This window comes from Papaver somniferum, chromosome 3 (assembly GCF_003573695.1).
Source record: "Papaver somniferum cultivar HN1 chromosome 3, ASM357369v1, whole genome shotgun sequence".
In the NCBI taxonomy this organism is placed as follows: domain Eukaryota; kingdom Viridiplantae; phylum Streptophyta; class Magnoliopsida; order Ranunculales; family Papaveraceae; genus Papaver; species Papaver somniferum.
The window spans coordinates 120,947,889-120,973,196 of NC_039360.1; the positions used below are offsets into that span (position 1 = coordinate 120,947,889).

Here is a 25,308-nt window from a genome sequence, read left to right on the forward strand (position 1 = left end):
TAAATTCATTGAATACAGAAATTATTACATTTTAGAGTCGAGGAATTCAAGGACATAACCCATCTATGATGGTCTTATTTTGTCCTATTATGTAACTAATAAAAACAGAAAACAGCCCCCCGAAATGCGCTCAAGAAATTATCGAAGACATGCGCTACTTTGTTAGCTTTCTTTTCTGGCGTTTTGCAGGTTGCTGTGTTGTATTTTCTAATTTTTTCTAGTTTCACTTTCACCGTCTTTTAACATATCTTGCCCTTTTTGTGTCAGTGAAGACACACGCAACGCACACATTAAAGATCGAGCAAAGAATATTACTTTCAAAAATCACACTAAACCAAATGCTGAAGCTCTATTCATTTTTCACAATTAGCTCTATTACGCACACAGGCAGGCAATGAAAAAACAAGCAATTTATTGGGTCTCCTGAAACTACAAAGATGCACAAACACTAGAAAGCAAAAGGTGATGATGCCCTACACTAGAGTCAAACACCATCCAACCTCCAAGCATAGAAATCCAATCAAAGAGTGACATAAGTACTACCCCAACTGGCATGGTCTAAGCATCTCATGTAGAAGTTCTCCATTGCAGCTCAATTTGAATGCGTCCATTTTTTGAATCTATGAGATGGTACTTCTCATTTATTCTTTTGTTGCTGACAACATCTGCGAGGTTAATCTCCACATACCCCAAGCTTTCCTGATATATTTTGTTCAAGAAACAAAAGAAAAAGTGCCGTGGGGTTATCATCATGTAAGTTAGACTTGTGCACTTCTGAGCTTTCCAAGCGCAGTTGCACAAAAGAGATTCATTATGTGTGAACAAATTAAAAAGTGAGGTGTGGTGCAGTTGGATACCTTAGGATGAAGCAAACCCATCCTTGATGAGGTACTGGCAACTTCTACGTGTAATCGGTCATTAGTGGGTGGCTCCTCCAGCGTAAACTGAAACTCCTCATCCCATCTAGGATCCCTGTTTTTCTTGACATGCTGTTCAAAAGATTAAAAAAATGTAAGCAGCAAGGGGATCTCTTCCTTTAAGCAAACAAAAGTGCAGCAAGTAAGGGTTGTCGTAATATATGAACAAATGTACATTTTTCCATGGTCATGTCCTTGGGCGTTATAAGTACCTTAGTTTTCCTCTCCTCTCCTCTGAAAGTGATCCGTACGTAGGGGTTTGTGTGATGTTTCCCTTCGACATCTTGAGCCTCATGAACTATAATTACAAGCAAACCTCCACCAGAAGGTGTTCCGTCAGGAGCCTTTTCCACGCCGTTTGACTCTTCTATATCTTTTGGCATATCCTCCTCCTTGAAAGGCTTATATATAACTTCCACGACGATCTGTCCGCGTGACTTTTCATTTTGAGCATCATTGGGATCCATGTTTTTCAGCAGATCAAGAGTCAGAACTTTTGTTTCTTCAGGAGTAAGATCCTTAAGAGGAATGACATTCATTCCCATCTTGTCATGTTTCCCAACCTGTAGGGAGAGAAATATTATACAGCTTAATTCATCATAGAAATTACATACTAATTACGAAATTCAAGAAATAGCTCAAGCGAGATGGGATCTAAGTAAAAGGAGATTCAAACCTGTTCCCAATCAAAAACATTCAGCTCTAAAGCTTGAGATTGTGGGTCTTTGACAACAACGTTGAATTCTTCATTCCATTCAGGATTCAGATTCTTGCGTTTGACAGTCGTCTTCTTTGATGGAAGCTTATCCTCAGTGAGCTTTAGTTTCACATAAGGGTCTGCTCCTCCCATGAGATCTTTCTTTTTAAGTTTTGTAGCCCTTACAACCTTAACATTTAGAATCCCAACAGGCCTTTTTGCAGCTCTGCATGTTCCACAAGAAGATTGGTTGATATTATTCAATGACCAAGCATGAACGAAAAAGAACAGAAACTTAGGAACAAAGGAAGCAAATCTGATTACTTTGCAGGATCCATAATAGGTACTTCAAGGGTTTTGGGCCATAGATACATGTTGGCAACCTGATCTTTGATAAGCTCCTGAAAACAAAACCAAGTACCACAATCAAACCCACCAAACAAAAGATAGAGCAAGAACACAAAGTAAGCCATTAGGCTTTGCAACACGAGCTGGTCATATTTTGATGAGGAGTCACGGTAAGGTTGCGACTTGTGAGAGGAGAATTGCTTTCATCTTACTTACTACTAATGGTGATGATAACTTAATTTTACAAAATGACTTTTGAGATAAACACACCATACTTCACAAGTTTACCAATTAATCATTTTCTAATGTTTCTGTAATTCTGAAGAAAGGTCACATAGCATCACAACACCGAGGGAAATGTACCTGTGCGAATCTGTACAAGCCAGGAATCGACATCACATCTGCCCCAAGAAGCTTTATTCCAAAGTCAACATGTGGCTGTAAAAGCAACACAAATTTAAATCACGACTTGACATCCGAAACAACACTCTACTCAAGGTTACCAGTTAACCAACTGTTTCCACATTCTGCAAAAACATAAGAAACAAACAGTTTCCGCCATGGAGATCTCTATGGCCAAACACTTAGCTATGGATGAATCAAAATTAAATCAATATAAGTTTACCTATCATAACACACCTTCTCCATAAGGGACACAAGGATTTTGGCAAAACACGGAAAACTAGGGACCAACGGCTTCAATGTAATACGGGGTGAAGCAAAAACTTGTAAATCCAACACCTGAAATTCTCTAGCAAGACAAGTGTTAACATGCAGACAATTGCTTCTCTTTTGAGAACAGAGTGCAAGTCTACTCATTTAAAGGGTTAGATTGGTATCTTAGAACATCAAGTAGCAAGTGCCAGTAGTTTATAACTTCATTTACAAAGAGTGCAAACCAGTAACCTGCACAGTGGCTTTCAGTCCAAATGCTTTAATGGCAACAATGACATTTGGGTTCCCGGCCCATTTTAAGCAAGGTTCCATAATCAACTCCTTTTCATCGGTGAGATAAACTTTCATACCTGCAGTAATCGAAGCACATGTATAACATAATTGTAAAATAGAACCGCGGGAAATGGGTGCATCCAGTGAACTGACCTTGAAATGTTGGTGGTAAGCTTCCCAAGGTAAGTGTTTCAAATTCAACCGAGTCGATTTTGTATTTTGGAATCTGCTCGGCAATAATAGGCTTCGCTATGGTCTTTGCAGTCTTGCAAATTGCCTAAATAAAAAAACATAAAGAAAGGTAAAATTCAACCATCCCAGCTCTATAATGGTCTTACAAAACAAAACTTTGAATAAAATGATTGGAAACATGAAAGAACTATCCACATTCAAACATGGACATACCTTGTCCAGATAAGGCCACATTAGTTCAATAAATTTGTTGAGCCAGTCAACCTTAAAGGATCAAAATTAAAAAGGAAGAAAGGTTAGAAATGCTATGTTAAGGGACCAGAAAAGAATAATGGTGACTAGTGAGAACACATACACGGTCGTAGTCTGGATTTTTCACCCATAGGGGTATCTCCGGAAGCATTCTCTGCAGAGTCTCTGTGTCTTGCTCAAGCAGCGGACGAATGAGAGGATCCTGGATGATTGAAAGTCGAGAAAATTTTGAGCATAAATACCAACAACGACAGACTAAAATATTGACGATTAAATTGTTTACTCGTATCTACGTACAAATAAGAGTAGTGGTATTCAGGAAAATGTGCTGTTTTATATTTTAAATAAGAAGTATGAACACTGCATTCCGTAAACTTGGGGCATTAAAGCTTCCCTTGCTAGTCTATAACATATGCAAACACTGCTGGGAGACGATCAAACTTGTGATTCCTTATTGGTGATATCTACACACCAAACAAGGATTAACCAGAAAATTATGCCATCTACAATTCGAGGAGTTTCATGAGGGTAAACCTTTAGTGTTTCAAAGCTCATCGTCAGAAAGTAAGCAAAGAATGGTGAAACCACCAATAAACAGGTATAATCTCCAAAAACCCAATCATTTTTCTATTTGATCAACCCAAATTACTAACAAATTCAGACTACAATTTACTGAATTAAATGATTCGTTCATAATCCACCATCCATACTTCCTCGTCTCCACCCTAACAGTAACAGTTACTACCGCGATTAACAAAGTAACAGACCAAGTGCTACCGACGGCAATGATAACATATGAAACTGGTATATTCAATAACAGAAGAAGAAAAAGAAAACATAGCCAGTAAAATACACCAAGATGCAATGACACCATTGACACACTCTTTCCTATCATACAGAGATCTTCTCAGAGATTCTAACTTAAACAATCCTGCAGCCAAATCAACAAGGTCTGTCGTACAAAACAACATTTCCCATCCTTGAGGGAAAAAAATAATCGTTCTCATGATACTGATAAAAAAATAACAGTACAATAAAATAAACATACAGAAAATGTAATTGATCGTTCTCATGATACTGATAAAAAATAACAGTATAATGAAATAAACATTTGAACATACAGAAAATGCAATTGAAATTCTAAAGTGAAAAGAAGGAAAGGGGAAAAAGAGAGCAGACCTTGACATCAGAAGGTTGAAAGTAGATGAAAAGATAGTATCCGATCACCAGTCCAAAAGCCATTCCGAAACCAAAACCAAAGAAACCCAATATACTACTCAGAATACCCATTTTTCCCTAAAGAAATTTGGAAATCCCAGTGCACAGATAAAGAAGAAGATCTGTTGTTGGTGTTTTATGAAGATTAGTTATGAATGTCCACTCAAAACGAGAAAAAACAAATTAAGAAACCATCACCACATCCACATACTATCATGTTCACGTATAAAACAGCATTTAATTATTATCTACTTTCTTTTATTTTTTTCTCCCATTAAAACTTAGGGAAAAAAAAAAGACAAAAACGATTGGATCCAGACAACAACGTCCCACAAAAGGAAATCTCACAATCACAGACCCAGTTTTGTATTTCTTACTAAATTATGGAATAATTCTTATTACGTGATGAATTTATTGTCGGCAACGCTTGCTTATTTGTGTGATGGTGGGTGGGGTAGAGTGGTCATCACTCTCTAGCCAGACCCATTAAATTTTGGAAAACGGAAAGAGTAGAGATGTGAAAATTTTCAAACGGATGTAGTAATTGTAGCAATAATAATGGAGGAGGATGGGAATTTGAGATGAAAATGAGGAGATATAGAAGGTCTAGGTCCAGCTAGCAAGTCTCAACGGTTTTCTGTTCTTGTTGTACCAATTCCTTTTGTTGTTGTTTTTTTAGCCCTTTTTATTAGGAACCTGTAGTCTTTTTTTACCTAATGAACTTTTGCTTCTTTGGTCTCTCTGGCTGCTTCTACTTTCCCATCATTTCTTTAATTGATTCAACAGCTCCTGCGAGACAAAACTAAAAGATGAACGAGCCTAAACTAGCTAGTTGATCTATAACGTTTTAGACCAAGCCCGAAGTTTTGATCATCCACAGCTGAAGTTTTCCCAGAACCAGAAGGTTTTATGCTGCTGACTAGTATATCCACTCGCTAAACGCCTCTCTAATTATATTTAGGGGCCAAAGTAAATCCGCAATATTGTAGGAGTGTAACTTTTGGTTAAACATGGTTTGGACGGCGTCCAATTCACATCATTAAAGACGACGAGAAAGATACTTTATGAGACGAAAGATATAATTAAACAAATGCAACCACATAGTTTGTGGTCCAAAATCCCACACATCTCGTTTGAGGCACTTGACAAAAAAAATGTCCAAAGCCATCACAACTGATGATGTAAGGTGGAATATGATGGGTCCTTCCTAATTTAGCATTTTATCTTGCCTCTTTAGTCTCTACAGTTGGTAGAGAGATTCCCAACAATAGAACCACTTCAACTAACAGTCTATCACTAACTTCTGAAATCCTTACAGTTGATAAGATTTTTTTTTTTATATAATAAAAAGAGAACCGAAGTTCTAGAAAGAATAACTTACTCCAAAATTACAGCATTAGTTTGAGAATTAACTGAGCTAATCATAGCTCCAAGAAGATCCCTAGCCAGATTAGAAGAGTTATTACAGTAATCCTAAATGATAGAGTTTGGACTAGACTGTAAAATTTGCCAAAAAAGTTTCAAGTTGGTACCTTTCCAGTTCATGTTCTGGAATAGAAGAGAAGTGCTAGTGATCCTAGCTAGTTTAGCAGCATTGTTTTGATGTTGACTATCTAATTAAGTGAGATTTCCCAAAACAAAGTCGATAGCTCCTAACTTCCTATCTTCAATCGTAGAGTTTTCTTGGAACCGTTGTTGTACTGCAATTTTGTAGGCTGTGTGAATGGCTTGTAGAATATCATCCTCTTCTGCTTCAAAGTTGATATTGGTATTTTTCATCTCTTTTCCCCAGGTCAGTGCTAGTTGAGCTCCTCTGTAGGCTCTGCTTGATCTACTGAGTCCAATTGCTGGGTCTTTAACATTCCTGGTGTAGGATCAGAATCTCGCAACAGTAATGTCTCGGCGAAATTATCAACAACACAACACAACAACGTCGCAGAACAATTTTGGAAGTGACATAATAAACGGCGTCAGCTAAAATCATGAAAAAAATGTAATGATTCTGCGAAAATGAGAGAGTTTGCGAGATTAACAATTGTAAGGTTGCGATAATGTCGCAAGACATATCCGAAAATAAAGGACAGATTAGTTGTCATCCACTAGGTACTTCCCTATGAATAGTCGTTCAATTGTAAAGAAAAAGGGGAGAGATCTTTTTGAGTAAGAAACAAGTAAATAGGAGAGAGAAAATCTAGAGAAGTGGTTATTCTTGATTCCTTTATCTTTTCTTGTAAGATTGTTCAAAGATTCATCAATAAAATTAAGATTGTTAACCTAAAAATGAGTTGAGCGTTAATGAAATCATATGAGGGGTGTAGTGTAGGATTTCTTGCAACTACATGATGGCGCTAGAAACAGGGAACATTGAAGATTATTCTAGAATAAATTGAAGATTAATATTGAGATTTGTGAAGATTTGGAGTGATTGATTAAGAATTTTACATAATATCTTGCAATTCGTTGACATTGAAGAAATGGCTAGGAGAAGAAATACATCAGAACAACAAACTACTATTAGAAGAAGCAAGAGAATTGCTGGAAGAGAAAGAAGTAAAATGGGAGAATCTACTAGAATGAGAAATAATGGAGAAAATCAAATTCAACCACCAGTTCAACAAACACTAGTACAAGGAAGGAATATAGATTATGATAGGGTGAGTATACACACTTGGCAATCAAATTCGCAGAAGAAGAAGTAGAAGAAGAGCAGCAAACCAGAAACCATAGACAGGTAGAGAGAAATCAAGAAGCAGATGAAGGAATAATTCATGGAGATGAGGAAATTGGAGCGTTAGAAACGTTGAGACGAAGAATACATGAAGAAAGAAGAGCTGAGGAGAAGAACGTGCAAATCTAACAAGGCAAAATCACGAATTGAGGATGGAAAATATGAGACTACAGAGTAGAAGATCGAGAAGTATTACAAAATCATATTCAAGATCGACTAGAAGAGAGATGAGGCGAAACTCACCCACAATTAATGCTGGAAACAATATTCAAGAAGAAATATCAAATCCTAATGAAGAATATCGCGAAAATAGAGAAAGACTGATGATCGTTACGTTCCACAAAATGAAACTTTTGATGATAGGAAAAATGGTAGAAATCAAGAGAATGGACAACGTCAGGGACGAAATGTCAAGATGGCGAAGGAAATCGAGAGGAAGGAAGGAGAATTTTACATGAGAGAGAAACTCAAAGAAATCAACAAACGATTGAAGAAGAAATTGAAAGACATTATGCTGAACAAGCACGTTTAATTTGCGAACGTGAAAGATTGAGAGCGGAAATGGAAGAACAAGAGCTTCAGGAGACAATTCGCCAGAACAATCACGACAATCGAGAAGAAGGCGTACACAAAACCGGAATAACGGTAATATCAATGAAGAGTATGATAGAATACAGAGGATGTGAAAGACAGCGAATGGAATTAATAAGAAATGAACAAAATCATGAAGGGGAAAATGAGAGACATAATCATATGCGAATTCAAGATAGAGATGAAGAAGAGACTCGCAGAAGAAGACGAGATGAGGATAATGAAGAAGAAATGCAAAATTTCGCGAGAGAGAAGACATGAACGCAGAAGAAGAGAGGCGAAATTAAAAAGACCAATGGATCAAAATTCAGGTGTAAATAAACAAATCTTGAAAGAGTTAGAAGAAATGAGAGGAATGCTAAATAATAGAGGAGAAGTAGGCAGAAGACAATTGGATGAAGCTATAGAAGAAGCTGCGAAAACTCCATTTACAAGGGAAGTACAATAGGAGGAATACCACCGAAATGCAATTTGCCCGCATTAACCAGCATTTTTGATGGAACAACTTGTGCAATTCAACACATTAAAGCCTACGTGAGGTGCATGTTGCAATGGGAAAATCATGATGTGTATTATGCAAGTATTTCGCATCCAGCTTAACAGGGGAGGCGTTAAAATGGTTCGAAGGTCTACCAAAGAATACAATAACATCCTTCAATCATTTGCAGACTACATTCCTGGGGGCATATATAAGTAATAATTCTTCGCGACCTGGTATTGAAGACGTGTTTGGATTAAAACAAAGGATTGGCGAAAGTTTGAAGCACCTAACTAAAAGATGGAGGACTATGTGTAGCGAAATGGCTGGCCGTGTAGATGAGAGATATCTTATATTATCATTTATCAATGCTATGTTTGCAACCAACCTATTGTATGTCCAAATTTTCAGAGTCAAGAATACGATCACAATGACTGAATTGCGAGAACTTCAAGAAGAATATATTGCTCTAGAGGAAAGGCAAAATGAAATGGAATCATACCCAGTTGCGAACACCAGTTCACAAACAGCGAATGCAAGCTTATTACCCAAGCTAATAAACACAGTGGCGAACACTTCGCAAGTACAACAAGAGAAGGTGACGGGTAACAATCAACAGAAACTGGTGGCTATGGGAAGCCGAGATCAAGAGGAGTATGAAGGAGAAAGAAATTTCTACAATCGTGGTGGAAATAACAAGATTCAAAGACTCGATCAGCCACAAGAAACTTATGGAGGTCAAAGACAAAACTATAATAGAGGACAAGGAGGTCACAAGGTAGTATGGGAAGAAATCAAGATGCCACCTCTAAATGCAAGTGTGGAGAAAATATGGGAAGCTATAATTTTGATGGAGAATATACCAACACCATGGAACATGGGAACGGAACCACCTCCAAACCACAGAAGTCATGAGTTTTGTTCTTATCATCATTTTCATGGACATACTACAAATGATTGCAGAAATGTAAAAAGAATTATTCTGAGAATGATAGATCAAGGAAAACTAAACCACTTTTTGGTAGGGCACCCACAATCTCAACCATTGCCACCACCACCAGAGCATCACAAAGTAAACACGATGAAAAAGAAGGAAACATTCTTCATAGAAGTTGGTGCAAAAGCAAAGAATCTATTCTGTCACTCTATCGTACATTCATACAAGACAATTGAAGATTTTCATGACAATGTTTTAGTAGAGTGTTCGCAAGAGATAATGATGGAAGAGAAATTATGAATATTGCGAAAATCTCGCCACTAGAGGAATGGCAGAAACAATTATTTCTTTTACCGCAGAAGAAATCCCCGAAGGTGAAGAGGTACATGATAATCCATTGGTAGTAAAATTAGAAATTAATCCAAAACCGAAAGAAGATGAGGATGATGAAGCTGAAGATTCATGGGCAATTAATAGGATTCTAATCGATACTGGAAGCTCTGTGAACATCTTATTTTATCATACTTATAAAACTATGGGAGGAAGAGATGATGATCTTATACCATCAACATATAAGATATATGGTTTTAATGGTACTGCCAACAAGCCTAAAGGGGAGGTTACTATGCGAATTCCATTGAAGGGAATATCTTCTGAAATCCTATTCTGTGTCGTTGATGTAGAATCACCCTACAATGCATTAATTGGTCGACCTTGGCTACATGGGATTCTAGGTGTAGCTTCAACTTTTCACCAGTGCATCAAATTCCCTCACCCCAGCGGTGTAGGAATCATAAAGGGAGATTGGGTTGAAGGAAAGAGGTGTTACGAAACTGAGATAGAATCTTGCGAAGGAAGAGCAAACAAGAAGGAAAATTGGCGACACAAAATCAAAGAGACACAAAGAAGTGAGAGGTTGATGGTGGATGCGATCGAAACAAAAGAAGAAGAGATGTTGCGAAACTAATGTTAGCTCAGAATAGAAATGATGAACATACCATTACCAAGGAAGCGTTAGCAGAAAATAATAAAGAAGCAGAGGATGGCAAAGGTAATAAAAACAAGAGATGTATGAATGATTAATTTGTTGCGACATTCTCGCAATAAGTAAAATTCTCAAAAATACATTTTATTGAATGACAAAATTGAGATTGCGAAATGCAAATACGATATGATGATGTGCGAGAATCTCGCAGAGATAATGAATTTTATAGAAGACAATCAGAGAACAATGACAAAAGAGAAAGCGACGAACCTTTATGGCGTACACCCTAGTTCGCGAATACAATTTCGCAAGAGGCAAATGTAAAACCTAAAGTACGTCATATAATGGGGTACCTGTTGCATGGCTCAGGTAAAGGCTACACCGCCACCGGAACCCGAGTCATGGAGATTTGGGGTCAATAAAGCTCATCTGGAAGAGGCACCTTGGATTCTCAGCTTAAGCATATGATTTAGGTTGGGCGACTAAGGTAATAAGGACTCTCCCAAGGAGTGCAGAATTTGATCAAGGCGCCGAGGTACACGGTTGAGTCAAGAGTGCCAGGGGCGTTTGAAGCGCACCTTGCCATTCTTGACAAGTCTTGGCTTACACTGCACTCGGCCCGAAGAAAACCCCACTTAGGGTGCAGTCTCGTAAACATAAGCCCTATAGGTAAAAGGGATAAGAGGCTGCGAAAACAACTGGTTGTTTTTAAGACTGGATGGGAAGAGCTAACCTTGTATGGTAGAAGTACGCCTCCTTGAAGGGGCAACCGGGGGAAGATAAGGGCGGCACCCTCCATTAGGGAGCTGATAAGTGTCTTAAGACGCAAATGTCATGAGGTTTTTTACTCGCAAGGGTATTAAGGCTTGTCATATTTGTGCGAAAATCCTGAAGAGGCAATAATACAAAAGAAAAAGATAAGATGAGATCAATGGGTTTTCGCATAAAAGTGCGAAGACGTCCTGCGATTTCGTCGCAAGACGGCAATGTCATGGGGCTTTATTTTCGCAAGAATATTTAGGCCTGTCACATTTTCGCAACATTCCTGAAGAGGCCATAATACAAAAGAAAAAGTTAAGGCAAGATCAATGGGTTTTTGCATGAAAGTGCAAGAACGTCCTGCGATTTTGTCGCAATGACAAGAGGTGGCATAATAAGACCTTTAATTAGGAAGGAAAAATAAGACCACACAGGAATGAGATTTTGAAAAGAATCAAAATTCACTTCGCATAAGATTGCGAAATTATACATAAATAACTGCGAAGTTGAGGCACAAAATAAGAAAAATCTACAAAATCTCTCATTTGGATACAAATAACAGAGGCAAGTACGGGAATAATGAAATTAGAAAATGTTATTTGTCTCCATATGATAGATTTACACAAAATTTCAAAAATTAATGATTATATTGATTAACTGTATTGCAAGGAAGAATTGTTTTAATGAATGCAGGTCAAAATGAAAGAAACCCATATATTAAGGAATATGGGGAACCAAAAGAATTTGCAAATATACAGAAAGAAGGAATAAATGTACAAGTATTACAGAAGATCAAAGAAATAAACAAAGACTACTTCTTAGTTGATCCTTCATCATCTTCATCAGACTTGTTCCCTTCTTCGTCTGCGTCAGAACCTTCATCACCATCAGAACCTTCATCATCAGCTTCGCTATCAGAAATAATCAGACTGGAAATATTCTTTGGGATTTCTTCCAAGAGACAAGGATAATCAGAATGAGGGATACTATGGTCATCAAAAACCATTTGGATAGTTTGATTGCGAAAATGCATATCATCATTCTTAAAGTTCGCAACAGTGATCTTGATTTGATTCTTTAATCTAGAATACTTGTCGTTGCGAGAAGAAAGATTCTTTGCGAGATCCTCTTTTTCAGCTTCAAGTTCCTCAATCTTTTCACGATATCTACTTTCAGAATCTGCAAGCAAAAGACAATCAATTAATAACTTGATGAAAATTCATAAGAAACAAAAGATTAGTAAAGAAGAACAGTTAATAACCTTCTCTGTCAGAAATCATATCTCTAATCAAGGTTGTATGCTCAACTTGGAGACTAACATTTACACCTAAATCTTTTCTGGCATCATCTAAGATTTTCGCAGCCCAAGCAAATTCATCCTCATTACTTATAAGAAGACGAGAACGAATTTGGTTTTCTCTTTTTCAGAGCTCGATGTTCTTGCGATTAGCTTCATCTCGTTCAAGTTGAACTTCAAGAAGAGTCTCTTGGAATTTCGCCAAAGCCTTAGCACCTTGATCAGAGATGCGATCCTTATCATCTATGAGACCGCTAATTTTGGTTCTCAACTCATTGATTTTCTCTTTAGAATTAAGAAGGAGACGCTTAAATCGGTTGGCTAAGCCTAAACTAGATCTATGGTTAATATCTAAGAGGCGAAATTTGGATCTAAGCTCATTCAGAGAAAGAGATGAAATTCTATCATTTGAAAAACTATTTAAAGATTTATTAAGACGCTCAAGAAGGGTATCATTATCCAAGGCATTAGGAAATGAACGAAGAATGGTAGCTTCATCAGAAAGACCATAAATGTCTGCAAAAATGATCAATTAAATAAGATAAAACAACTGGATGAATGAATGAAGCGAAAGGAGAAAAGTAACATACCATAGAGCTGATTTTAGCTTGCTGAAGACTAGAGATTTTGTTCTTATACGAAGAAGAATCAATTTCTAGTTGTCTGTTTTTCTCGCGAAGACATTTGACTTCAGCTTCCAGTTCTTCATTCTTTGTGCGAAATTGAAGATTCTTCTTTTCAAGATTTTCGCGTCTCCTCTCTAGATCTGAGGCAACAGCGAAAGAAGCTTTTCCATCCTGCGAGAAAATATAAAAAGTATTAACATAGAAAGAGATTTTGAGTTACAACAATGAAGAAGTAAAAGGATGAAAGTATACCAGACTATTAAGAGAATGCAGGAAATTGGGAGTCATTGATCTAGAAACTCCACGAAGAGAATTATCACCATCCAATAAAGGAACATCGCAAATTGTAGAGAGAGCTTTACAGGTGTTTCCTTGCAAAGAATCAGAAAAGAGGCCAGAGAGCTTAGCCATAGAAGATTCATATGGAGAATCTTCATTTGCAGTAAGGTCATCATTATCCTCATCATCCTCATCATTCTCGGAGTTTTCATGAGAAGGAATATTTGAAGGCGAAGAAGAACAAACTTTTATTTTCTTTAAAGGAGGAGAAGTTGGTTTTTCCCTGCGAAGAACACCTTTGCCTTTATCACCAGTCTTCGCAACATTGGCAGGTTCTTCTATTTCAGCAATAATCTTCACACACAGATGGAAATAAGAAATGGAAGCAACAATATACTGTTTAAAATCATAAAGAGAATGTTTCTTACCTCATCTGTGTATGAGCGAAGAGCTAACAAGGTACTAGTCTTCCCAGTCCTATTATAACTATCTTTCAGTTTTTGGATCTGTAGAATGTCTCAAGGGTCAACGAACAAAAGAATAAAGACAAATAAAGAAATATAAAGTGAGCGAACTGGAAGAAACATACCTCTTTCTCCTTCTCGGGCCAAGAGAATGCCCAAGGTTGATAGGTAGCGAGATTCTCAAGAAGAACATTTGACCCAACAATATAAGGTCCTTTTAACATCAAGGGAAAAACACACCATTTATCATCTTTGGATTGGTGAGGAGTTGTATTCTTACCAGAATGCCAATCAATGTCTTGCATGAGTATTTTAGCTTCATCAATGTTATCTTTCCTTTTCAAACAAATACCCCAGCGAGTATTCTCTTTCTTCATGGAGATCAATTCATAATTTTCAAACAAACTCGCTACTGTGTATTTCTCAGCAATTATTTTATGCGAATTTAGGATCCCTAAGTTCTTTGGAGTACAGAGATCCTTTACCAGCACCACGGTTAGCAAACTCTAACATCAGACGGATGCAATCCCCACTCAATTGGAAGATAGCTCGCGAAAATCCCGAGTGAGCGAGAATTTTATAGAACAGAGGAATATCTGGATCATAAAGAGGAATGGGGAGACCTGCGAGAATTTGACCTAGCGAAATTATGATTGATTGATCATCACAATATTGATCAGAGAAAAGTTTGATAGAAAGAATTGATTTGGCACTTTCACCAAGAATGGTAGAAAGTGTGAAACCTTTCTCTGCAAGATCTTTTTGGACGTCTTTTAAGTTTTTCTCATGTTTATGGCCACTTGGAGGCATATTTGAATATAGAGTATGGGAATGAATAAAAAATAAGAAGATTGAAGAGGGAAGGATTACAGTAGCGGAACTTACGGAAGAACAATAGAGTTGCAGAGATGAGAGAATAAAAAGAGAAGAGAAAGTAAAAAGAAAGTGGAAAGAAGAGTAAGAAGAATATATAAAGAAGATTTTTTACTCGAAGAAATAAACACCATTAAGACGAAAAGACATGAGCGGTTGAAAAGCAGCGGTTACAGAAGACGTGTCAAGAAACAGATGGAAGAAAGAATAAGTGTGATAAATGCAGAATATGAAGAGATGAACAGCTGCGGCATTTCTCACTTCATTCTCTACTTTGCAGAGAAGATATGAGAAGAGGAAAGATGTAGGATCAGAATCTCGCAACAATAATGCCTCAGCGAAATTATCAACAATACAACACAACAACGTCGCAGAACAATTTTGGAAGTGACATAATAAACGACGTCAGCTAAAATCATGAGAAAAATGTAATGATTCTGCGAAAATGAGAGAGTTTGCGAGATTAACATTTGTAAGGTTGCGAGAACGTCGCAAGACATATCCGAAAATAAAGGACAGATTAGCTGTCATCCACTAGGTACTTCCCTATAAATAGTCGTTCAATTGTAAAGAAAAAGGGGAGAGATCTTTTTGAGTAATAAACAAGTAAATAGGAGAGAGAAAATCTAGAGCAGTGGTTATTCTTGATTCCTTTATATTTTCTTGTAAGATTGTTCAAAGATTCATCAATAAAATTATAATTGTTAACTTAAAAATGAGTTGAGGGTTAATGAAATCATATAAGGGGTGTAGTGTAGGATTTCCTGCAACTACACCCGGCTCCCATGCATTGTCCTGAGAAAGAAAGAGCCACCAAAGCAAAGTTAGTATACTGAAATCTATCACCATTAGCCAAATTATTATAAACTTCCATAATATGTATGCTAATAGTGATTCCAAATTTTTCTTGTAACTGTCTGCCTCTGGTGTGAGTGCTCAAGTTATCCTCAGCACTGCTAGCTTGATAGTAGATATTGTTTAAGATATGACTGGGTTTGTGAAGAACCCCTTCATGGGAGCAAAGGTGTTGAGTGATTTTCAAAGCAGTAGCAGCAGCATTAGGATCAATGTTTCTGAAAATTTTGTCACATCTAGCTTTCCAGATAAACCAGCATATGGTAGCATAAGAAGAGTTCCAGCTGTTTGTGGTATTGTCGGGTGAAAACCAACTATTAAACCAATCATGAAAATATCTGTGATTAATAAATAGCTGGTGATTCTCCCCAAATAGATTCCTCCAAACATCTGAAGCAGCAGGGCAGGCTAAGAGCACATGAGTAATGTCTTCATTTGCACACTTGCAGATATTACAGAAAGGGTCAATATATGTTAGGATACCAGCAGACTTGGCTTTTGTTGGAAGTATTCCATGAGCACATTTCCATATGAATAGTTGGATGGCTGGGTTGGTATCTAATTTCCAAATATCTCCCCATGGAGTTGTAAGAGTATCTCCAGCATATTTATCCTCAATTTCTTTATCATAAAGGGATTTAACTGTGAATTTTCTTGTATGAGTTAAGCTCCATTGGATGGTGTCCACAGAGTTAGGGTGATGATGTGTCTGGAGAATGAGTTTTTGAATATATTGAGGAAACCAGAGGGAAATAATGTGATGATCTCATTCCCCATTGGTATTGAAGAGTTGGTTAACAATTTTCAGGTTGGAGGGGCGGTGAAGTGGTTTTTGGAGAATGTCAGGTAGATTTTCTATCCATCTATCTTATCATATATGTATGTTGGTGCCATCCCCTATTTTCCAGATATAGTACTTTTGAATGCAGGTGATGCCCTCTAAAATTCCTTTCCAAATCCAGGAATCAGTGTTCTTTGGCTTTGTTTCCATTCTAATGACTTCCTTGTTTGGGAAGTGAGAAACCTTCATAGTACTGGTCCACAAAGAGTGTGGTTCTTCTATCAATCTCCAAGCAATTTTAGAAATCATAGCCAGATTGAAGTATTCCATGTTTTTGAAACCCAGGCCTCCTATCTCTTTTGGTTTATTGACAACATCCCAAGCAATGTAGAAGAGACCTTTGGGTTTGTCTTGATCTTTATTCCAGAAGAAATTTTCTTTGTATAGTATTTATCTCTTTGCAGGTGCCTTTTGGGAGCTTGAAGCAATTCATTTGATATATGCTTGATGTTGAGGTAACTGTTTGGATCATAATGACTTTGCCAGCTGTAGATAGAGTAGATTTCCAACCTTCCATTCTGAGCTTCAGTTTGTCCACACCAGGTTTGAAAGCTTGAATCTTGCTTCTGTTGGTGAAGAAGGGGGACCCCGGGTACTTGTCAGAAGTATCAATTCTTTGGACTTTCATAGTATCACTTATGCTGTCAGCAATGCTAGGATCAGTATTCTTACTGAAGAATATACCAGATTTGGAGAAGTTTATGAGCTGTCCTGAGGAGTGTCCAAAGTCTTGAAAAATCTTGATTAAGTTGTTACATTCTTCCAAATTAGCTTTGCAAAAAATCATACAATCATCTGCAAATAGGAGGTGATTGATATTAGGTGCTTCACTGCAGATTTTGGTTCCATGAATAAGACCCTCAGCTTCAGCAGCAGTCAGATATCTAGATAAGGCTTCCATGCAGAACAGAAATAGATAAGGAGATAAAGGATCTCCTTGTCTGGGACCTCCAGTTGGTTTAAAGAACTTTCCAGGAGAACCATTCACCAAGACAGCCATGGTGGTGGTGGATATGCATTGATGAACCAGATTGCACCATTGAGTGCTGAATCCCATTTGTTTCAGGACTTGCATAAGGAATTCCCAATTAACTCTGTCAAAAGCCTTGGCCATATCAATTTTGATTCCCATGGTGCCATTAGCTCCATTTTTGTCTCTTCTACTATTCATGTGATGAATAATCTCATGGGCAATAGCTATGTTGTCAGATATTTTGTCTGCCATGAATGAAAGCAGACTGAAAGGGGGATATGAGGGAAGGTAAAAGAGGTTTTAATCTTTGGACCAGAAGTTTTGATATGATTTTGTAGGTAGTATTACACAAAGATATATGCCTGAAGTGGGCAGGGGTAATGGGGTTATCATTTTTGGGAATAAGGGAGATAAAAGTAGAGTTCATCTCTTTGAGAATATAGCCAGATGTGAAGAAATTTTGGACCATAGAAATGATGTCTGCACCCACAACATCCCAGTTTGCTTGGAAAAAGTTGGGTGGAAAACCATTGGGTCATGGGGCTTTGTCACCAACCATGCTAAAAAGAATATTTTTGATCTCCTCAGCTTCAGGAATCTTAAGGAGATCACCATTTTCAATATTGGTGATGGTGGTGGGTATGAGGTTTATGAGAGAGGGATTTATGTTTATGTGTTCAGCAGTGGCCATAGTAGCAAAGTGATTGGTGAAACAGGCAGCAACTTCCTCTTTGTTGTGAAGCCAAGAGCCATCAGCTTGTTGAATAGAGTCAATTTTATTTCTTCTGTACCTTTTCTTGGCTGATAAGTGGAAGAAGCTAGTATTCTTATCTCCAAGTTTGATAAGTTGATCTCTGCTTTTGGTCTTCCAGAAGTTTTCTTGAATATTCTGCCAGTGTTCAACTTGCCTTTTAGCTTCTCTTATTTCCTTGCCTCTGTTGTTGTTAAACTGATTTTTGGTAATCCAGTCCAGATGGTGTATGCTGGCTTCTAGATTAGTTTTGATGTTGCCATAAACCTCCTTGTTCCACTTTTTTAACTTAACTTTGATATCTCTTAATTTCCTAGCAATCTTTATAGCAAGAGATCCTTTGTGATGAGTACTCCAACATTCTGTAATGACGTCTTTGCAGTCTTGGTGATCAAGTCAGGGGCCAAAGAATTTGAATGTGATGTGACCTTGCTTCCAATTGGGGTTGGTATTGAGAAAAATTGGGTTGTGATCAGAGCCAATGGCAGGGAGATTTGATATAGTGGTATTTGGGTGTATTTCAAGCCAGGTTTCATTAGCCAGCCCTCTATCCAATCTTTGTTCAGTAAGGTGAATACCAGTTCTTCTGTTTGTCCAGGTAAAAGGACACTCAGTATAGCCCAGATCAGTAAGATTTGCTTCTTCAATTTTCTCCAGAAAAATGTTAGCTTCAGAAGTATCAATAGATAGAAAATTCACTACTGTATATGTATAAATCTAGCATATCCACTACTGTATTAGAAAATTCTGATCGTTAATGCAGGCTTTTCAAAAAATAACAGATAGAAACGTATAGTACTCCTGCGAAAACCTTTTATTCTGTATAACCTAGCCTCCCCAGTTGTGCAGTCACGTAGAAACACCACCACAGATAGGAATAATATCATCCTATAAAAAACTAAAACTTTAACAAGATAAAGAAAAAATGAGATTATAGCATGTCTTTGGATGCTCAGGTGCCAGTACCTTAAGCCTCTGCCTTCTTCCTTGAAGACTCTCCAACAGCTTTTTCCATCCTTGTGTACCACTCACCAATCTGTGTGTGCTCCACCATATCTTTCCCCGATGTCAGGTATCTGATGGGTCTCAGAACCCCATACACAGCAAGGTCTCCTAGGTTTGGTGTAGCACCCCCTGCAAAGCAACATTGTTTTATTAACGAAACTGTTCAAGTTTGTTTTTCCATGAATAAACTGAAATGGAACTGTACGAACCTAGAAAGTCACGCCCTTTCAGAGCCTCCACCCATGTGTTTGCAGCTTCATATAGCGCTGCACGCTCGTCAATGATGTTATGTTCCTTTTTCAGTTTCTTTGACACAAAATACATGGCTGCTGCTCCAGCATACTTCGCAACTTTTCTTTCCATGAAGCCAAAGTTACCTGCAGTTAGAAAGAGTTCAAGATAACCACTTAACAGAGGTATTTGACTTCTGAAAACCTCCGAAGGGTCTTCCATACACAAATCTAAAAACAAACAAACAAGGACCTTGGATAGACATATCGAATAACATACATACAGTCCTTGGACAAGTGAACACAATCACCACAAATTTGGGTATAAGGAGGAATGAACTATATCTATTAAGTAAGTACAAATTTAGCTGTCAAAATTTCCGTTTTTCTTTTCTAGTATTCATAAACATTAAAGCTTCCCTACATATTTCTGATCAAACTTGATCTTTGAGCTACACAGATTTTTTTTGTATTTGCACCCTCCAATAGTTATGAACACAAATCACACTCTACAAAAACCAGCCACCAAATTACGAGGCTTTAACCACACCAAATATGTTCTTAGGAAGAGATATTCATCAGTTTGTAAATGAATTTCTGGGCCTTTTTGACTAATTATACATAGCACATTTCGGTGCATGAGGTTTTATGTGTTTACTAACGCTACTAACAAAAGACATCATAGCTTTATGTCATTGTGAAAAGTGAAGCTGGAAAAATGTGTTTCCGGTGTTCGATAAAGGCCAATTATGTAAATTTCCACAAGGTTGTGTTGGAACACAATTCTGCAGAATATGAAAAAGGGTACCATAAAATAGAACAGCTTTAAAAGCATCTCCAATAGTGAGTCTTAAAATGCTTATGTAGAGGTGTTATCTACAACTTAATTTGTGAAGGTTTTCATATTAAAGAAAAACAAAAAAAAACTACTCCTAGTAAGGTTGTGTTCATACCATGGCTTGAGATGTAGTCAAAAGACTCAAGTGCTTCCGATCCACTTCGGTAAATGTTTGGTGATAAGACATGCACCAAGTGATTATCGACCCACCTACATTGCAAGAACAAGCATTCATTTGGTCAAAGCAAAGCAACCGGTGGTACACAAATGATAGAATATTGAGTACATGAACATTGATTATATCAATAGAAAGTAGAACAAACATGAAACATCTAATTTATGAAGCAGCAACAAACAAACAAACAAACAAACAGAATGTGAGATTCAAAATTCACAACGGATACTTTAAATGATGATGACAACAAAAATAAACAAAGAAAGCAAACGCTCAAAATAATTACATACCTACGCCATTGGTTCTCTTCAGTGTCGTCTTCCTTAGAAATAGATTTCTCAGGATGGAGAATCTTATTGCTAAAGGTATCAATTATTTCTAATACACATGGCAAACAAATGTGGTATAATAAGAACACTGACCTAAGTACAAGAAATTACCCAAACTTCACACACAATAAAGAAAAAAAATATCACAAGAACCACAGGAAAATGTACCTGACGAGTCCACCATTTGTTGGCCGTCAACAACTAGGATAGGGACTTTCTTATACTCAGACCATTTGATCTCTTTCTTACTGATTGGATTCACCTCTACCACTTTGTATGGGACATCATAGTAGTCTAAGAAAGCTGGTTTTACACAATTAAAAGCACAATTAGCAAAATAAGTCACTCATTTAATCATTTACTTACAAAATTAGCCAATCCTACTTTTTCTATTAAGAACCAACATCTACAATTATGCCCTAATTCCTTACCCATAACCAAAATTTAAATGTAAAAAAAAGGGATAAAATCAATAGGGGGTTACCTTTAATCTTGTTGCAGAAAGGGCAAGCTTCATACTGATAAAGAACGACATCTTTCGGAAGGAATTCAGGTTTGACAGGTTCTTTAGCATAAACAGCTGATGATGAAGAAACAGCAGCTGCAGCAGCGGAGAAAGAAACAGCCCCAACAATACATTTGTGATTTATAGGAGGCGAGTACTTGCTACTACCTGGTGCCTGAACACCAAAATTACCAGCACCACCACCAGATAATGAACTGGTTTTGTTGGTGGTGTTTGTGGTGGTGGTGGTGGTGTGAAACGAGACAACTAGCGAAACTCCTACTGCTCTTGTGGATCCTCTTCCCGATGTGAGGTACCCGCATGTAGCCAGACCCTTCTGGAACTGTTGAATCCCCCTTCTCATTCTTGATTTTCCGATGAGCGATAATCGGAATTTGGAACAATTATGCCTTCTCTTTTAGTGCGTCGTGTTCGTATTGAGATCGCTGATTGAGAATTGAATAGAGTCGGTCGTGGAAGAATTCAATAGGGTTTAGACCAGTCGTTTCTTGAGAAGGGGTTTAGGAGTTGAGTTATTTTCGCCCTTTGAGACAAGGGGGCAAATATAAACATAGAATTGCGAAGAATAAATTTCTGTAGTACCATTTAGTCCTCGGAAGAATATGTATATTGGGTTTGGTCCAGTTGACCAAGTCAACTGTCCGTTTAGTCCTTTTTCAAAATAGATTTTTCACGCAGGATAATGTCATGGATGATGTAATTGTCGCTTGGCAACGACAAAAAATACCATTTCAGATCCATATCTATAGGGATTTATTAGCAGAACAAAAGAAATCATTTTCAGTTTTCTTTTCTCTCTCCTCTCTAGATTCAGATTTCAGAGCTACTTTCTCTCTATTTCTTGTTTTTCTTTCTCTGTTGTTTGAATATGATGAAGACGATGGTGTTGAAGTTGAAGAAGATGACGAAGATGTTGTTGTTGTTTATGATGTTGTTGTTGAAGACGATAAAAAATTCATGAAATCAATAAAGACGATGGTGTTGAAGTTGAAGAAGATGAGGCTTTATGATGATGAAGAAGAAGAAGAAAACGACGACGATGATGTTCTGCTGCTGCTATTTTGATGTTGTTGCTGATGTTAAAGATGAACTCGTGTTGAAGATGAATTCGTACGTGTTGACGATGATGTTTTGCTGCTGCCGTTTTTATGGATCTTGTTGAACATGAACTCGTGTTGATGAGATGAACTCCGATTTTTATGGATTTTTGTGTGTGTTCATGTTAAAGAACGAACTCTGTTTTTAGATCTTGAATTATTAGGTGTTTATCTTAAAGAATGAACTCAATTCTAAGTTTGAATTAGTTAATTTTTTATAGGTGTTCATTTTGACGAATGAACTCTGATTTTTGTACATAATTATGAACTTTGGGTTGGGTGTTCATTTAAAAGAATGAACTCTGATTTTTTGTTCATAATAATGAACTTTGATTGGGTGTTCATTTGGAAGAATGAACTCTGTTTTCTTATAGGTTCTATCAAGTATTCATTTGAAAGAATGAAATCTGTTTTCATATAGGTTTTATCAGGTGTTCATTTGAAAGAATGAACTCTGTTTTTTTGTCATAATAATGAGGTTTTGTGTTGTGTTCATTTTACAGAATGAACTATATTTTTCATATGTGACTTAATTTGGTTTTATTAAGTGTTCATTTGAAAGAATGAACTCATGTACGTAGAGTTCATATGTGATTTAGTTTGGTTTTATTAAGTGTTCATTTGAAAGAATGAACTCCGAAGTTCGTCAAACAAAATGAACCCATGTACGAGAATAAGTAGGAATTAACACATAAGGGTATTTTTGTCCATTTAATATTTTCAAATAATTATGGACCAAACAGAAAACGTGTTTTCCCGCTGGACCAAATAGTGTTGGGACCACCTAAAAAGGGACCAAACGATTATTTCCCCTAAAATTCAATTAAGACATATCCCTTCAGTCAGGGCAATGAGTTTTTTTTTTTCCAAGGGAGAAAAAACAAAAAACAAGAGAAAAAAAAAAGAAGTTACACAGATAGAGAAAGCTCATCTAAAAGATGAATGATACAAGAAGGAGGGGGTACTAATCCACTGATCCGAAGAGTGATTAGAGATAGCATAGTTGTTAAAGAATGAGCCATTAAGTTGGCGTCCTTTTTATTAAACTGAACTCAATAGAGTTAAAGTAACTCAAGTTATCCCCAATTCGGGATATAGTGTCTTTTATGCTCCATGGTCTAGGGCATAATAAGATTCTTGAACCTGAGAGTGTTAATCATATTGAGAGAATCGCCTTCGAGAATGATGTTTAAGAACTCGATTTTGACAACAAGATCAATTCCAACCAGCACACCGTAGGATTCAACTTCTATGGGGTTATGAAGTCCAATTCTCTAGTTTGACATCCCTGAAAACCATAGTTATGATTTGTCGCAATGGCAACACAGGCATAGCCTTTTGAGCCTCCAGCTCCATCAAAGTTAATTTTATACTTGTGAAAAGGAGGAAGCATCCAGATAGAAGAGTAAGAGTCCAACATGTCTTGTTCATTAAGGAGCACTAATGCTTCAGTAGCTTTAATATTCATGTTGTACCAGTAGAGTGCCTCCTTGATCATAACTTGAAGGTTGATCTTGCCACTGTTGAAAATTACATCGTTTCTAGTCTTCCATGTTGTCTACAGTAAACTAGCTCCCATCTTAGCAGAGAATAATTGCCACCGACAGACATCCAAGCTTGAAGTTGATCTTTGATTGATAAGTTTTGGTCACTGTCAACTCAAAAGTTCATATGAGAGGCAAATAAGAAGGCTTGAGTTGTCTGACAATAGAGGAAAAGATGATCGGCTGTTTCTATAGAGCATTGGCAAAACTTAAATCAGCATATATCCTTTGATAAAACTCACTAGTCAAATGTCAATAGCAAGCTCATTATGAATGAGTCTCCATAAAATAACTGAATTTTTGGAGGTAAAACTTTAATCGAACAGAATTTCATCTAGTTAAAATCACTACTGGTGTTATTCGAGGAAGAAGGCACTCTATCCTGCAATGTCTTTAAGAATAACTTGGTAGAGAATGTTACATTAGGATGGTGAATCCATAACAGCTTGTCTTCTGTTCTATTCTCCTGGAAATTTTGGATTAAATCTCCTTAATTTTACTAGCTTCAATAGGGGTGAAGATCTGGTGAAGTTTTTCTTCATCCCATTTGTTGGGGTTCTTCATAATTAGTTCACTTACTTTAGTAATATCTCCTGCTAGACTTGCATTCATCATAGGCATTCTGTTCTGAAGTTTTGGCACCCATGGATCACTCTAAATGTTGACCTGCTCTCCATTTCCAACAATCTAACAACATCCATTTTTCACCTCCTCTATGCAATTTAGCATTGCTGCGCAAGTCGAGGAGCATTTAACATACTTGGCATTCATTAGTTGTCTCCATAAACAATCTGCATCATTTACGAATTATTAAATCAATTTAGCAATCATGGCTATGTTCAGCTGGTGTAAATATCTAATGCCAAGACTACCTTGTCTTTTGGATTTTCGAATTGTTTCCAATTGATGAGATGAGTTTTCTTGGTTTCTCTGGAATGACTCTACCAGAAATTGTGTATGGTCTTAGTAAGGTTTGACGGGGTCTTCTTGGGGATAATTGGGGATAATTGGGGCATCCATAAAATAAGGAGGTATGAGACCAAGAGTGTATTTGATCATGACTGTTCTACCAGCATGGGACATAAACACTCTTTTCCATCATTTCATCTTTATATCAAACTTTTCGTTGAGGAAGTCGAAACTTGCATTTACATGACTTGGTTATAGAAGGTGATGTCCCGGGTGTTTGTCATTAATATGCATCTGTTGGACCCCTAACAGATTGGCAACTTCACTTCTTCTCCTTGGATTGACACCTGTGCTGAAGTAAATTGCTAATTTCTGCATGTTAACACATTGACCTAACCAGGAAGCATAGGTAAATAGAGTTTGTTGCATATTATTCACCTTCGTCTCCTCCAATGTTCCAAAGAGAAGTAAGTCATTTGCAAACATCAAGTGGGAAACTGCAGGCGCAATCTTTGAGCAATGATTTTTGTGATGATCTTATAGATAATATTTGTAATAGCTGTACGTCTAAAATCAGGGGGGACAATAGGTTGCTTTACCTTGGGAATCACAAAAATGTTTGCATGTTTCAAGCCTGGTGGAAGAG

The 25,308-nt window shown here is 37.2% G+C and overlaps 2 protein-coding genes across 3 annotated transcripts; both read right to left on the reverse strand.

Annotated features, from left to right (window-relative positions):
* Positions 1-290: 290 nt before the first annotated feature.
* LOC113357186 (synaptotagmin-2-like) lies at positions 291-5,192 on the reverse strand. 2 transcript variants are annotated; one of them, XM_026600514.1, is made up of 12 exons: positions 4,534-5,192; positions 3,458-3,556; positions 3,316-3,366; positions 3,064-3,187; positions 2,869-2,987; positions 2,602-2,703; positions 2,326-2,400; positions 1,939-2,015; positions 1,594-1,840; positions 1,130-1,480; positions 858-989; positions 291-699 (listed from the first exon to the last, which is right to left on the reverse strand). In XM_026600514.1, the coding sequence occupies exons 1-12, from the start codon at positions 4,642-4,644 to the stop codon at positions 568-570; spliced, it is 1,620 nt and encodes a 539-aa protein (XP_026456299.1). In that variant the 5' UTR covers positions 4,645-5,192; the 3' UTR covers positions 291-567. The 2 variants fall into 2 exon arrangements, with proteins under 2 accessions (XP_026456299.1, XP_026456300.1); XM_026600515.1 differs by lacking the exons at positions 2,869-2,987; positions 3,064-3,187; positions 3,316-3,366; positions 3,458-3,556; positions 4,534-5,192 and having other exon boundaries at positions 2,588-2,703.
* A 13,525-nt stretch (positions 5,193-18,717) lies between these two features.
* LOC113357187 (prostaglandin E synthase 2-like) lies at positions 18,718-21,607 on the reverse strand. The gene is made up of 6 exons (XM_026600516.1): positions 21,071-21,607; positions 20,755-20,889; positions 20,548-20,635; positions 20,198-20,292; positions 19,224-19,391; positions 18,718-19,143 (listed from the first exon to the last, which is right to left on the reverse strand). The coding sequence occupies exons 1-6, from the start codon at positions 21,453-21,455 to the stop codon at positions 18,977-18,979; spliced, it is 1,038 nt and encodes a 345-aa protein (XP_026456301.1). The 5' UTR covers positions 21,456-21,607; the 3' UTR covers positions 18,718-18,976.
* Positions 21,608-25,308: the final 3,701 nt, after the last annotated feature.

Coding starts and splice junctions, on each gene's coding strand:
- LOC113357186 (XM_026600514.1), bottom strand. CDS start 4,644: ATGGGTATTCTGAGTAGTATATTGGGTTTCTTTGGTTTTGGTTTCGGA. Junction 2,704..2,868: donor GACTGAAAGCCACTGTGCAG/GTTACTGGTTTG, acceptor AGAGAATTTCAG/GTGTTGGATTTACAAGTTTT. Junction 2,401..2,601: donor TTGTGTCCCTTATGGAGAAG/GTGTGTTATGAT, acceptor TTGCTTTTACAG/CCACATGTTGACTTTGGAAT.
- LOC113357187 (XM_026600516.1), bottom strand. CDS start 21,455: ATGAGAAGGGGGATTCAACAGTTCCAGAAGGGTCTGGCTACATGCGGG. Junction 20,890..21,070: donor TTTCTGCAACAAGATTAAAG/GTAACCCCCTAT, acceptor GTGTAAAACCAG/CTTTCTTAGACTACTATGAT. Junction 19,392..20,197: donor TGACTACATCTCAAGCCATG/GTATGAACACAA, acceptor TTCTAACTGCAG/GTAACTTTGGCTTCATGGAA.